At 44.2% G+C, this 15,503-nt stretch overlaps 1 protein-coding gene across 1 annotated transcript in view; it reads right to left on the minus strand.

The window, feature by feature from the left end:
- Positions 1 to 283: 283 nt before the first annotated feature.
- SNX5 (sorting nexin 5) overlaps positions 284 to 15,503 on the minus strand; it is a 44,538-nt gene continuing 29,318 nt past the window's right edge. The window contains exons 6-13 of the mRNA XM_075925752.2: positions 14,122 to 14,217; positions 11,065 to 11,170; positions 10,906 to 10,981; positions 9,300 to 9,339; positions 9,131 to 9,217; positions 6,784 to 6,943; positions 1,846 to 1,931; positions 284 to 849 (exon numbers count right to left, since the gene is read on the minus strand). Of these exons, the coding sequence (XP_075781867.1) occupies positions 799 to 849; positions 1,846 to 1,931; positions 6,784 to 6,943; positions 9,131 to 9,217; positions 9,300 to 9,339; positions 10,906 to 10,981; positions 11,065 to 11,170; positions 14,122 to 14,217 (702 nt within the window). The 3' untranslated portion in view covers positions 284 to 798. The remainder of the gene's footprint in view (positions 850 to 1,845; positions 1,932 to 6,783; positions 6,944 to 9,130; positions 9,218 to 9,299; positions 9,340 to 10,905; positions 10,982 to 11,064; positions 11,171 to 14,121; positions 14,218 to 15,503) is intronic.

The raw sequence follows: 15,503 nt of genomic DNA on the forward strand, positions 1-15,503 counted from the left end.
TCAAGGCAGGAGGTCAAGTCCATCAGCCACTTCAGGTCAAAAAACCTTTCAGTTTCCTACTGGATCATGTTGTGCATCTGTAAAGTTGTTGGTGAGAAAAATCAGACCAACACCAACTACCAATCTGAGTCTTGTTTGCCTTCTAATTGGAACAATCTTCCAGGTTCGATATGAAAATAGTTATGTTGCTGGATATCTTAAAAGGCTTCCTTTTTCTAAACTACTTGGAGGTTTAAATACCACACAAAGACGGTCTACTACATAAGATGTAGACACACACACGTAGTAGTATGAGACGTTTATTTTTGCTGTATTGCCGATTGTACAAATTCTGAATGTAGTTATAGAAATCCAAAATACTGTAGTAGAAATCTGTCTATGAAGCGGACTTATAAAACTGCTTAAGAATGTTGTACATAAGATCTCCCCAAATATGAACTTGACACAGATAGTTTGGGCTACATAGACACAGATTGCAATGCCATCCTTGGTAAAAAGGGGCTGTTTTCTCCATCATTAGAAAACTGGTCCATGTTCCAGAATCTAGTACTTGTACTTTGATATTAACTCAACCGGAAGTTAGCTACATCCAAGTAATTCATACGCAATTCAGCTTTCATTTATACCATGGAAGCCCATATGTTGATGTCAACATGGGTAGGTATTAGCCAAAGAGCTCAAGACAGCGTCTTCATGTATTTTAACCTAATGAAGTCAAGCTAGATATACATTTCCCCATGGCTGTCGAGTGCAACTGATGTGTTTTTTCCCCCCACATTCTGTCAGATGAAAGGTGCCTTAGTTGTTCTTGAACAAGTCCATGCAGCTTTGCAGGAGAGACACATTGTTCTGGAAGGGAAGAATTAATTCTGAGTGAGAGGCATGGGATTAAAAAGCCTAGAAACATGTGAGCTTGATTTGGTGGCCTCAGAAATGGAAAGTACTTTCCGCCCTCTCAAGGCCTGAAAGCTATGGTTAACGTCATCACTGCACAGATCACGTGAAGGATGCTAAGGCTGCAGAGACAAGCCTTCCACTTTGGACGTGCCAAAATTAAGGTTGCTTCTGCAACCTTAATTCTGCCCCTTGACGCATAAATGGTCCTTAATTGCAAGGTCACTCTCCTCATCCACTTATAGGACCCATCTCAGTAAGTGCTCACTATAAACAAGCATTTTCAAGCTCCTCTGTGGAACTCTAAATGGGATGTACCATCCCCATTGTACAGCTGGGGAACTGAGGCACAGGAAGATTCCAGGCCAGGATCAGCAAGTATCCACCAGCTATGGAGCTCTGAAGGATCACTGCCCAACAGGATACACCTGCAGTCGGATTATTCAGAGGGTGCTGAGCATGGGCAGGAGATCCGAGTGCTCAGCCCTCTTGAGAATGAGGCCTCAGTGTCTCAAGTTGGGCTCTGAGGATGGAGGAACACAGTGGCTCACTCAGTACCAAGTTTGTGGGAGATCCAGGAGAATTGGATCCTATTTTCTTCTGCAGGAGAATTGGATCCTATTTTCTTCTGCAGAATTCTCTACAAGTACAGCAATTGAGGCCAGGGTCCTACAAGCAGCCTCATCATCCCCACTGGATAGTCAATCCTGCGCAGGATGGAGGGTGCTCAGAGGATACGAAAGGTGACAAGCCAATTTAAAACAAATGAGGTAAAGTGAACTTTCCGTGTAAAGCGTGCAAAGCAGTTTCCTAACCCTACAAAGGAGAGAACAACCCACTGTAATGCAGCCAGGGTAAAAAAGTCAATGTCACCGGGAGGAAGGGCGAGAGCTTGTGCAATCCCTGAAGTCGTACAGCCTGTTGCATGAAGCCCCTGGTGAGACTGCTTACCTTCGCATGCTTGATTTCCAGTTCAGCCATTTCAATTAGATTTTTCCGAAAGGCTGCTATTCTCTTCCGTTTGAAGTTGTTCAGTTCTACAACAGCAGGGAGGGACTCTATGAACATTATCTACTGGGGAAGGTAGGAACATAAAGGGACCCGCCCTTCACTTCCCCCACCTGCCCTCCACTTCCCCCACAGGCAAACATTCCGTCCACACAACTTCAGGTTTTAATTGGCAACGTTTCCATGTGGATAGTTGCAAGCAGCGTTCAGCACTTTGAGAGGGTTGGACACCCCTGCCTTGCTCCTCCTCCGAGTTAGTGTCCCCAAGGAGTTAAAATTCTGAAGGGAATCAGTCCAGTGCTCCAAGGATTAGGCCTTAAGGCCTCCTGTCTCCTCCTTGAAGGAGAGTATAAAAGCAATAGAGTGGCACTGTACAACAGCCCAGGAATCTGGACTTTGAACTCCTTCGCCGCACAGGGAGAGTGATTATAGGGCTGTACCACACAAGAGGGAGAGCCAACTCCATTTAAGCACTGCTTGACAGGGGCTCGAGTCCTTGCACGTGGCGTCTGAGGGAGACAGGAAGCGTGGCTTGCCTACACTAGGAAGGGGTTTTGAACGGCTGGCATTGCCCCTGCCCTCTCCAAGGAGGCAGATCAGACAAGAGGGACTACCCATTGCTAGATTGCAAGACACTCTAGGGACACAAGAGAACTGCATGGAGCATGAGGACCCAACACAGCACCAGCTAGACAGCACATGGTTTACCTCATTTGCTTACAAATTTGCACCCCTTCCCTGCTTGGTCCTACATTAAGGTTCCTACTCATAAAACCACACTTGCAGAATGCCTATAGCATACGAAGAATTGCAAGGTAAACGAAAGAGCATGAGACAGACCTTGACTAGATACTCCATAGACAGTCCAGCAGAAATGGGAATCAACTGGTTTTTGCTTTAAGGAAACTCCAGAGTAGGTACGCAAGTGTAGTCTAAAGCGGGTACCCTGAGTAGCCAGATCTTTAGTCCTTCAATATCACAGGAACTTTCAGCACTTGACAAAGTACTTTCCATAAGAGATCCTTAAATCCAGCATTAACAGTATTCCCACTAATGTTTTCCATCTGTGAGCAGAGGGAGTTTGGTCTTGTGCACCAATAGTGAGGCTGTGTGCTTGTTCAGGTGCGTGTTATTGTAGCACCCAAGTTAACAAATATCTTGTTTGTTTTAATTGTTCTGGAAGAAAGAATACTAAAACCAGCGATAATTAACAAGGTACATAACTTGAAATGTTTGAGATGACATCAAATAAGAAAGTGCTATAAAATTTTAAGTAGCCAACTTCCTGTTTATAGTCTTCTCCAAGACCCTCTTCCCAGCTGGGCTAGATGATCCCTCAGGCTCCCTTATGGCAAAACTGGCCTGTGCTGAGGTGACAAGTTATTTAAAAAGATACAGGGCATATAAACTTTCCTCCATTAACACACATTTAAAGTCTGTCTGTCTTGTAAACTGTACATTTGCAGACTCCATTCACATAAGCTACAGAGCAATGATTTAAATGAAAAACAAAACTATGAGCTAAGGAACCAAGCAACACTGGGTAAATCTTCTAGTGAGCATAGCACATGAGAGGTAAGACATAGGTACTTTCTAACTTGTTCAGAAGCAGCTACCCATGAAAAGAGACAGATTCTTCTATACAGGCCTTCAAAGAAAAGGATGCAATTTTTTGTAGACAAAAATAAGATCATTTCTACTGTTGTAAGCCTGCAGTTATCAGTGAAAGGTCTTGGTCATTCTTTAAAAGAAGGTTCTCAGGTGCACGTTTAATAAAGCGTTAGCTTTATATTGTGGCAGTCTGTGTCCCTAAAGATCCAAGTGAGGAGGGGAAACTTTCTACAGGCAAATTCCACATTCACCACACAAGGTAGGGGGATATGCTACTACAAAGCTATCCTCCTTCCCACATTCCTGCAGAGAGGGTAGGGGGGATCACTACTGAAAATCTGAGCACCTGTACTTTCAGCAGCGTGAAGATTTCCCAAGCATATCAATTTTTATAGTGTAGCCCGGCTCTAGCTATAAGACCACTGGCAGAACTAGTTTGACAGCAACTGTTCAGGGTTCTCATGCAGGATGAGAAGGAATGGCTAGCACGGCACTAGAGCTATTGAACAAACAGACCAAAAAAAGGGATGTGTGGACATGTTACAAGTGGGAGTAGGTCTGTGTTCTGGAAGTCCCCAAACACTGAGATGTTTGGATAAAATTTTCAATTCTTGGCGCTCTTAAATGTACCAAATAAGAAGTTTGGATCTGAATATGAACGGTCCTGATGTTTGGGATAACCAAGAGATAGTACTTGGGTTTCAACCCATTTGTATGTAAGTTGTTCAATGGCTTCTATTCTGTTCAGATTCGTATTGCATGTTTCCCCCTTCTCCATGAAGCTACAGCTGGGACTGTTAAAGTCACAGACCAGAAGCTGCAGACAATGGTCAATGTTATAAATATTCTGAGTAAATATAAATCTCAAAGTTCCATGAAGGAGGAGGGGGAAACCTAGCACCTTTATGGAAGACACCTGAACGGATAACTAATGTGCATGCATATTTGAGAGAGGGGAACAGAGCAGAGATTTCCTTGATCTCTTTTCTACTAATAAATGACTGCTTTTAACAGGAGTAGACAGTTTTAGAATGTTTATGTGATGCGCTTAATGACTAGTGTGAGAATAAATGTTAAGCAACTATAACTCTGCCAGCTGCCCTACTCTGGTTAGCAGGGAAGAACAGTCTTCTAGGCCCTTAATAAAGATCCATAAGGCTGATTGCTTGTGTTTGTATCTGATGTCAAGGCAGAAAGATTGGAAGGATCCTTGTGATTCAGTATGATTCACGCTGTTGCTCTTAGGAGTAATTAGAACAGATTGTGTTAAGAAAACATGAGGATTAAAAGTTTGTACTAGCAGAAGCTTTGTACTGGAAACAGACAGATACCCTTTGTAGACAATTGTCTCTTTTCCCATGTGAGAGCTGTGCAGCTCCCAAAGGGGAGTGAATGAGGGTGGAACATGAGTGTCTGGAGAAAGATAACTTGTAGGCTCAACAGTTTCAGAGTCCAGACGGTCAAAGAAGCAGGACAAGGAACTAGAAGACTCAGGAGAACCATGGTGCTATCAACTGGACCCAAAATAAAGGCAGACCAGTGCAGGACAGACAGCCTTGGAGTTAAGAGCAACACTGGGAAGGAGGCAACAACATACCGAGGCTAGATGACAAAGAACAACAACTTCCAGATAAACGGAAGGGATGGTGATTAAGAACTGACTCAGCAGAATGCATAGACCTGAATGGGAGAAAAGTCCTATAAAAGATGGAGTGTCTTGTATGACTCTTTGGGTCTTGTCAAGATCAGAGGGCTGATCTAGACCTAGAGAAGCCCTGCTCCTCCCCCTCGCATTTAACTCACCTGGCCAGTGAGTTAATGAGAGCAACAAACTGGTAACTTTAAGCAACGACAAGAGTGCGCGCGTGCATGCATATAACAGAATGTTACATTGTCCCCCTTAAATAGAGCCTGTGAAATTCTCTCAAGTACAAACACAGGTTTCTTCTATAAACACTCCCAGAGATGAGCCAACAAGCCCTTCCTTTATTCCCCCTCTATGGTATGCTTTGGGCTGACTCCAGAGGAGTTCTGGAGAATAAGAATATTCACCCACTTCACTGCGGCCCAGTGCTAGCTGCGGCACACCAGGGCAGCCGCCCGCCATGCAACCCCGCCAGCCAGGCCACATGGTTGCCACTGGAGCAGGAACCCATCGGGCCACTCTCCTTCCTGCAGAAAAGTGAGAGCTCCCATGCGGCACTGCCAAGGAGGTGGGCGGGTGGAGAATTGTGTGCATGCAGCCGCATACATGTGCGCCTTGGGTGGGCGGTGCAGTTCCTTCTAAGTAAATAATGGTTTTAGAGGTCATCAGCTGCAGCGCCAAGAGGTTAGCGACCTACCCTAACACAAGTCAGAGGCAGATCGCCACGTATGAGTCAAATTCTCAGTTCTCTGCTCTAGCTGCAATGCAGCTGCACTGTTCTGCACCTCAGCATATGCTCGGTGATGCATACTGAAACCTTCGCATCTGTTTTCCAAGTCGGGTTTTTCCTTCAGACACAGGCTAGTCAGAAGAGTCCCTCCTGCTCCGAGTTCTGAAGCTCCAGCCCCGTACGCCTGAGGCGATGTGTGCCGGTTTCCAAGTGGCCACAAGAGACACTGCAGTCCTGCATGGATGCTCTGGGACTGTGTATACTGCTGGCCAGATCACACCTGATCAGCTGAGGGTACATTAAACCTGCACATGCTGCACTAAAATGGGCTCCAAAGCTGGAAGCACAGCTTTGGGAGTGGGGATTGTCGGGAAACAAGACTCGGGAAAGGCTGCTTCCCTCGTGTGCACAGGCGCTGATCAGAAGAGCTTTGTTTTGCTGTCCATCCAATGCCTCACACGAGGCCTGCATGAGTCAAATACTGCTCTAAGTGGACTGATCCATACCATTGATTTACTTGTGAAGTTGCCTTTGGGGGAAGAGAGCAAGAACAAAGCTTCAACCCAAAAGGACAATTAAAGCAGCATAAGTAGGCCCCAGTTTTGCTTCGGGGATACGATGATCTACTAGTTGAAGACGACCAGAAGACTGAACATTTAATTGGAGTCAGATTTACTAGAAAGGGACATTTATGGATGCTGAGATTGGTCTGTTCACTTGACTGTTACTCAGAGAACCTGCTAGCCTAGAGAGAAGTGAGTTAGGAGAAATGAGATTTTTGGAGAGCTGTTGGGAGTGTACTGTGGTGTTACTATGGATCAAGTCCCTCTAGAAGAGGCCTGGCGTGGATGCAGAGGAAAAAAAAGGAATTTATTGCAGGGTGATGTTGTGTTACCTTCTTTTGCTGACTCAGAAAGCTTTTCAAACTTCTGGCAGCAGGCTTGTTGATGTGCCTCTGCCAGTCGGACATCTTTGCTTTTCAGTCTAGCTTTGTCCAGGGCTTTGTTTGAATTTTCAAAGTCCACAAGGGCCCGGGTACGTCTGTACAGAAGATCCTTTTTTAAAGGAAAGGAGGGAGGGAGGGATGTTACTTTTATTTGTATACATAGCATCACTAAGTTGGCTCTGGATTCTGTGCTTTGTATGATCAATTTAAAAAAAAATAGTAAAAGGACCCCCGGAAAAACATCACCATGACTAAACAGGCTGTTAAAGGCATCCTTTAAAAAAATGGGAGGTCCAGGCCTACTGAGGAAAACCAGAAAGGAGCACAAGCTCCTTGCTATGAAGCAAGGCAAATAAAAGGCCTCACACAAACTACATCTCAGCTAGCAGAGCACTTGATCCCACCTCTTAGAAAAAGCATGAAGAGTCTGAAAGTAGCCTTCTGGTGCAGGAGCAGCTATTTATGGAGGCTAGAAAAGATGCTCCAGGAGAGAGACTTTACACTTAAAGCCACACCAGAATTTTAGAACAACTCTTTAGGCCACTGTCTTCTCCCCTTCATCCAAGCCAATTTTGTCCATGCCCTTATCAGAGCCGTGGGGTTGCCTTCCCTTCCAACATCCAGATCCTGGACAGAGTACTTCGGCAGGCCTTTTTGCAGCCATTAATGCCATTCCTTAAGCACCTAGAGACACAATAGTCCTGTAGCTACTTAGCTAGAAATACTGTACCGAACAGGACACTTCTGGATAAACAAATAGCTGTACAATGCTCTGTAAAACTGCTTAGGATATGGAAGCTGCTCTTGGAGGAGCTAGTGTTCATAGTGCATTTTCCTGAATGACCAAGTGCAGGACCCTCATTTATTGCCTGCACCATGGTACACACCTGATGCAGACCACTAGCGATGCTGGGGTCAGTCTGCCCTATTTTCAACATCTCCTGAAGTGCAGCATGGCACCTTCCTTAGTAACGTTATCAGTAAGACCAGAAGGGAAGATTCACCAGCAACGAAGCTTGCTCTCGATGGTCTACGGAAGGTCTCACCATAAACTTGAGCTAAGGCAATCTGAACATCACGCCAAATCCATGACAAAGGAACGAGAAGTGGCAGGAGCCATTTTTCATCTCAAGCATGAAGGGTGAGGCTTTTGAAACTGTTCTCCACAGAGTTAAGTTTCTCCTCATTGGAGTCAGTGGATACTATTGCTACGACGGGAGCAGCATTAGGATTACGGATGTCCGTCTTCTGCCAGTTGCTCTTCAAATTTGTTTCGGCCTGTCTAGTTGTAGTTTTACACTTTGCTTGCCAGAGCCTGTGCTCCTTTCTGGTGTCTTCAGTAGGGACAGGGCCTCCAATTCTTAAAGGATGCCTTTAACAGCCTCTTACTGATTAGAAATGGTGGCTTGGAGGGTCCTCTTACTAGTCTCTCTTCATTGGAGTATACATTTCACGTGAGCCTCGATAATGGTGTGGGTTTTTGTTTTTTAAAGTTTCCCTGCAACTTGCAGGCATTCACTCATGTCTTTATTCCTTTTAATTCCCTTCCTCTTTTTTGTGTAGCTACCCTTGGAGGATAATGCTACTGGGGTGAGTCTTTGGTCTGCCCCTCCCCCTCCTTCCCCCCCCCCCCGGAGGATGGGTAATTCTATTACAGTTGCTATTAATCAACTCAACTATATTCACCTCTTGGACCAGGTTCTATGCTCTACTTAGCACTAAGTCAAGTAGTGCTTCTGCATTTCAGGACTAGGCACTCAGAAGAAGTCATTAATGGGATCTAGAAACAATCTGCATCCCATTCCGAGGCAACATATACCCAGTCAACATGGGGATAGTTGACATCCTCTATTGCTAAGTTTTCTATTTTTATAGTGTCTCTAATCAGCCTGGACATGTGTCACCATCCTGGTCTGTAGCATGAGATACACTGCTTCTCCTTGGGGATGCTGTTCTGAATCCAGCCCAGCTGGGCAATAAGAATCCCTTACATTTGAGGTAGCCAAAGCTCCCTTTTTACCACTGAGTCTCCCACTGCTGAGCTATTTTAGCTGTCAGCTAGCAGATCCCTGGTTTTGGTGGGTCTAGCAGGATGTCCAGGATCCCCTCAAATCCCACTTTCCTACTCCACCCCTCTGGATTAAAACCAAGAAAACATGTACAGTCCATTTATCTGAGACATTCTTTGCTATGGGGTATTCAGGTTTGTTTACCCACAAACTCACATGCTAATCAGCAAGTTAGCAACTCTGTTTAAGGAATACCACCGGAGGAGAGCATTACAGATGTGGCTCACCTTTGCAGCTTCGATGTTGAGCATGTAGTACCTTAACAATTCCGACAGCTTTAAGTCTTCGTCAGACGAAACCCGATTCTCTACCTTCTACAGAAGAAAGGGGTAGATAGGAGTGACGTAATAAGAGACAGTGACACCTAGATTGATAGTTCTTCAAAGAAGCTCTTACCCTGAGTTTTTCAAAGAGCTCTGCAACTTTCAACAAGTACCTAAAAAAAAGCACAAAGAAAGCAGTGAGTTTATCTGTATTTCATGGAAGTCTGATGTAGAACGCAAGAGTTATTAGGTTTCTACTTGAATGCTACACAAGTTTGTCTAACCCTGCACCAGTGTACAAGTCCCTATTTGAATAAGGAAGTTCAAGTACAGGTAAGGAAGTGTGTCGGGACTGAAACTAAAAGCTGAGCAAAAAAGAGAAGAAGCTTTTAACTTTATCCGGTTTCTGAGCTATCCAACTTGTAAGCTCTGTTCCAACAGGCCTGCCTTGAAGCTCAAGAGCTGTGAAGCAGTGCTTAATAATGCTTACAGAAAGCCTCTTTAGAGGCAGACATTTTGTATTGCACCACACTTATACCTACAAATCAATCAAGCCTGGTACACAAGGCAATTTTTCATAGCAGTTGCAGTCCAGTCAAAACCAACATGTTAACAAATTAACACTTGTTGACTTGCATTAAGAGAACCTTGGTGTAGACAGTTACGTCAGCGTTTGTCCAAACCCACAAACACCCACTCAGTGGTATCTGTGCACTATAGAAAGATGCTGACTGCAACCCCTTGCCCCTCTAGCAGAATATAGGAAGTCTCATATGTTGCAAGTGCTCCTACTATACATCCCAAAGGCTATGTACTCTACTGCAGCCTGGTTACAGGGGCTAGGAAGCAGGAAGACTGGCCAGCCTGTTTACAGGTAGCCAGGGTCCCTTCTATACTACAAATTCTGATCTCATTGTGGGAAGACAGACACGTGTTGGACCACCACAGGCTCCAAGCAAAGTACAGGCAGTCCCCAGGGTTACGTACAAGATAGGGACTCTAGGTTTGTTCTTAAGTTGAATTTGTATGTAAGTCGGAACTGGTACATATTGTAGGGAAAACTCTAGCCAAACATTTCTCCAGAGCTCAGTTTTATTCTCCCACCCCTCACTTCCCTCAGTCCTTTATTCTCAAGCTGAGGTGTCTGCTGAGAAAAGCCGCTCCGCGTCTCCCTGGTCTGCTGGGGGGGGGGGGGGGGGGGGGCGCGCTAGCTTCGCATCTCCCTGGTCTGCTGGGGGGAAGCAGCTAGTGCAGGGTTGCCTCACCCCGTTTGTAAGTAGGGATCCGATGCAAGTCGGATCCATGTAACCTGGGGACTGGCTGTACACATGATTGGCGGTCACCACGGGTATTGGTCATGTGTCCACATGTGACATGTTTACAGACAAGCCTGTCATGCCCAGGGTACAAACTCAAGTTACACATTAGACATGGCTTCTATAAGGCCACAGTTTGGTGTTGTGCCCGGTGTTAACCGTCCAGAGCTCCTGGATTAACTAGCATCCTAGCTAGGAAAGATGTTAAGCAGAACTGAATATGTGGCTACAAAGAGCTTGGTATGCCACCTGGAGTCCCAGTCAAGAACCACATTCTGAACACCAATGGCAGATCCACCAGTTACCAAAGGAGGGACCTCAGACAAAGCCAGGAGTCAGTTTATAGTCTAGCGGGATTAAAATGGGAGCTCTCACACAAATCCAAGACCAGGTATTCACTGAACTGTTAGCAGCTTTGCTTACTTTTTAATAACTGTGGGCTCTTCTAAAGCCAGGCTGCTCAAGCAAGCTGATGTGTGGATGTAGTCATCTGCAACATCTGCAGGAACAAGGACAGGGCTTTCAGTTTGGTCTCCAAGCAACACAGACAATTTACATAGAAAAAGTTAGTTAAAGGTTCACTTTTATGTGATCTTGTCATCTTATCTGCTTTTGCACATGAATCCTTGATCCTGTTGTAGTAGTTTATGAGAAAGGTCTTCTCTTGCTCAAAGAAGTCATCTACCTCCTGAAAGAGAATACGATTGGTCAGAGCTGCACTAAGAGGATTAGCATCTCCTTCAGTTACAAGGAGATCTTAAACTTTGCTCCTATGTAATGCATCTCGTCAGGTAGGACTCCCCTATACCATGAAGGGGAGGCTACACAGTGAAACCAGCCAAAGCTACAAGTTTCCTCTTTTCGATAAGGTGATGGAGTCCTTAGTCCAGTGCACTGAATTTTAACTTTCCTTTTGATGTGCCTCTATAACTTGGGTTGCTACTAGAGAGCCCTGTGGTATAATGGGCTGCAAGTTAAGTGATGTTGCACAAGCCTCATTCCCCAGGCCAGGGCCATGTGATGGGTAGCCGTTTTAAAGAGCCCAGAGTGCAGAAGTTATGGCTGCAGTTATAGAATGTAGTGTAAAAATTAGTGTTTTGTATTTAGTGCAGCCAAATTCATCAACATGGTAATCCACTTGACTTTAGTGTCTTCTGCTTGTGCGTTCAAAGTAAGAGGTGGTAACTGGAAAAAAAACCAAAAACTTTTACATTCATCTCTTCAACAGTGCAGCTGCAACATGTGATGCACCTGCAAATTAGTGCAAGCTGTTGAGAGAGATCAGGAAAGTCCAGGTAAATGGACTCCATTTCTAGGATTTAGTTTAACACAGCTCTGCTCAAGGAGCTTGGCTTGTTTACCTTAACCAAAAGAAGGCTGAGGGAGGACAAGATTGCACTCTTTAAATATATTAGAGGGATAAATACCAGGGAGGGAGAGGAATTATTTGAGCTTAATACCAATGTGGACACAAGAACAAATGGTTATAAGCTGGCCAGTAGGAAGTTTAGACTTGAGATTAGACAAAGGTTTCTAACCATTAGAGGAGTGAGGTTCTGGAATGGCCTTCCAAGGGAAGTAATGGGGGAAAAAGATCTATCTGGCTTCAAGATTAAACTAGATGGGTTTATGAAGGGGATGGTTTGATGAGATAACATGATCTTGGTAACTAATTGACCATTCATTATCAGTGGGAAATAGGTCAATGGAAGGACGATAGGAGTCACTAGAGAGAACTTTCTGGGTGTCTGGCAGGTGAGTCTTGCCCACATGCTCAGGGTTTAGCTGATCGGCATATTTGGGGTCAGGAAGGAATTTTCCTCCAGGGTAGATTGGCAGAGGCCCTGGAGGTTTTTCGCCTTCCTCTGTAGCATGGGGTACAGATCACAGCTGGAGGATTCTCTGCATCTTGGGGTCTTCAAAGTATTTGAAGGCTTCAATATCTGAGATATAGGTGAGAGGATTATTCTAGGAGAGGATGGGTGAGATTCTGTGGCCTGCACTGTGCAGGGGGTCAGACTAGATGATCATAATGGTCCCTTCTGACCTTAAAGTCTATGAGTCTATGCTACTACATGCAGTCCTGGCAGTCAGCACCTCCTCTACCTATGAAAACTAATCCTCTTTGTAGTGATCTCTGTACAGTCAGGGGTTGGCCTATTAGATCCGATTTTATACCATTTCTTATGAAAAGCTTAGGCTTTGGGAAGTTATGCTCTGCTGAAGGTGGAGTGGCCAGTCTCCAAAGGTTTCACTCAATGTTTTAGTCAAATTGTTCCAGTGGGATGATGCTATTGTGTTATGGCAGGACAGGGCTGTCCCTCCAGTACCAGGTCAACCCCACACAGGGTTTTGCAAATGAAGACTATTCTTGAATTTGAGCTGGTTTCATGGGTAGCTGTTTATTCAGATGCAGGGAGTCCAGGTGAATAGGTTTCAGACTATCTTAATCCAATTCTTTAAGAGGCCAAACAATACCACCCTGTCTTTCCAGGACTTCAGCTGGCTGTACATACATCTCAGCCAGAATGCAGGCTAGCTAGGATATGGTCCTACAAGCTTGCAATGTAAAGGTGATACAGTCAGTGCCCACTGTGTTGCTGTCATTGGAGGCTGCTATTCATCTCAGTGGCTCCATATACATGTTGAAATTCTTCAGAGTCTGCTCTTGGAGAAGAGCAGGTGACCATCACAAGGGTCACCTGCATGCCGAGGGGGGACTAAAGCCATCCAGAATCATCCCCCAGGCTCCTACTACATTCAAGGTGGGACAGGACTTCGTGGCAGGCTCTATTTAATGCTGGACTTCTCCATAGCAACTGAGTGCTACCAAATGGCCTTCGGACAAGGCCAACAGAAGATTGGGAATAAATTACATTGGTGGCACCGGTCAGACTCGGCTGGCAGTGAGATTCTGGCATAACGGTAGCAGTTTACTGACAAATTGGAGATTGCCCTTAGAGAATTCGATATTGGGCTGTACCTAGAGATTGAGCTGAGTTACATTGCAATACTGGCTGGTGTTCCTAAAGCTTGGGGAGGGAGGTTTTCCTTCTCAAAGTCCTAATACTTCCTTCAGCATGAGGAAAGGAGTTCACACCAGTGCCTAGCACCAAAAGGAGTTTCTTGCATGCTGACAAGCGTTCCCTGAGATGATGCCCAAGAGCCCTTCAGTAGGACATCTTGATTTCTGGAGCTGAGGGGAGGCATTTTAGTAGTAGCAGTAGACAATAGTTGGTCTGAGCCGACCATCACGTTTTTGCCCAAGAGTTAAATAAACTGTCATGAATGTCATTAGCAGGTATTTCTAGGTGACTCCTCAGTGTACTGAAACTTCAGATGTCCTGAAAGAAGAAACAAGTACTTGGATGGGCTCCAATACCCAACCCCAGCTTGCTAGCCATGTACCTTCTCTACACAGGTAGGTTTTACCTATTCAGAAACAAGCAAGGGCTCATTAACTCTACAACAGAGGAGCTTAACTGATCTTCAGATATAGTAGATACGAGGTAGGCAAGTTATTGAGTAACAAGAGTTAATGAGAACTAGGCGTAATCTGCATCAGGAACAAAGTAAAGCTACATCAAGCAAGAGAAAAAAGTCTTATGATTGTCGTAAGTGAGAAAAAAATATCCTTACCTTAACTCCAGAAAAGAGGACTTCATCAGCACTCTTCACCATGCTTTTTAAAAAGCCACCAAACATCTCTTTTGTATTTTTTCTCCGAACACTTAGCTAAAAACAATCAAAAAGGCAGCTTTAGGGGAGTATGAAGTAGTTCAAAGGCTTCAAGTTTAATATGGCTTTGGTGTTTTGACTGCACCATGCAAAGTGATGTTTGGACTGCACTAAGTTATTAAATTGCAAGTTTCCACTAGAATTCCTGTTTTCAAGTTGTAGTGCCAGAGATCTATTTGCAAGGAAGGGACTATTGCTGGATACATGGGGAGTTAACTAGTCTGTGCTGAAATCATTTGTGAACAGGGGTGTTGTGACTACCTTTTCCACCACTCCAAGAGCATTCAAAAAAATCCATGTAGTTTAGTCCCTCAGAATAAAGAGGGAACACACCAAGCAGAGCCACTGTGTAATGTTACACAGCAGCCCCTTCGGTTGGGGGACTGACACTGGCTTTGAGGTGCACAGGCTTTTCCAAAAAAGCTGAATTTCATCAGGGTAGATTAAAAACAAACACTTTGTTTTCTAAATCTTTAAGTACATTTTCTTTAAAAAATAAATCCTATTTAAAATTAATTCTAAAATTGACAACCTATGTTAAGGCCTATAATTACTGTAAAACTTTGAAACAAAGAATATTTGCCAGGTGCTTGCTGAAGTTCAAAAAAAAAAGTCACTGGGCTAAGCCAGCTTAATAGTAGCCTCTTCTGTGCAGCGAGATTGTTTTCTTAATTTTTGTATATTTTCTTCATTTTTGTATATTTAACTAGTTCAATTCACTAACTAGTTATTCGAAGTGGAGAAACCAAGAGAGGGTTGGAAGAGCAAGAATGCTTGTTTCTTCTCCCTGTACATGTTTTTATAAAGAACAGAGGGAATGCAGTCTACAAGTTCTAAAACTGAAAGATAATAACCAGAAAGGTAGTTCCCTAACTACAGTGAATACTTGCTTTAGTAAGTATCAAAAGGTGTAACTTTACTGGCTTATTTTTCTTATGTAGTCAGAACATTTAAGGCAGTTTTATTTCATGAAAGTATTTGTAAACACTTATCAAACTGCAATTTCTAGGACCCCTTCAAATCCACTTCATCTCTCTGGGTCTTTATATATGTGAACGCTGATATTTGAGGCTCATATTTGCAGGTGCAGCTGCAATTTTTTTTTTAATCTGCACACGGCTCTACCAATTTCCATCTAATTGATAGCTCGACAAATCATGATATAGTGCAGTGGTTCCCAAACTTTTCGGCATTACATCCCCCTTCTGATTTTTGAAAAAACCCTGCTCCCCCCCCCCCCCCCCCCAAAAAAAAAAGGCAGCAAAACTTGAGAAAAAAAAGGA

The sequence above is a fragment of the Pelodiscus sinensis genome, chromosome 3 (genome assembly GCF_052426305.1).
Source record: "Pelodiscus sinensis isolate ZL-2025 chromosome 3, ASM5242630v1, whole genome shotgun sequence".
NCBI classification, from domain to species: Eukaryota; Metazoa; Chordata; order Testudines; family Trionychidae; genus Pelodiscus; species Pelodiscus sinensis.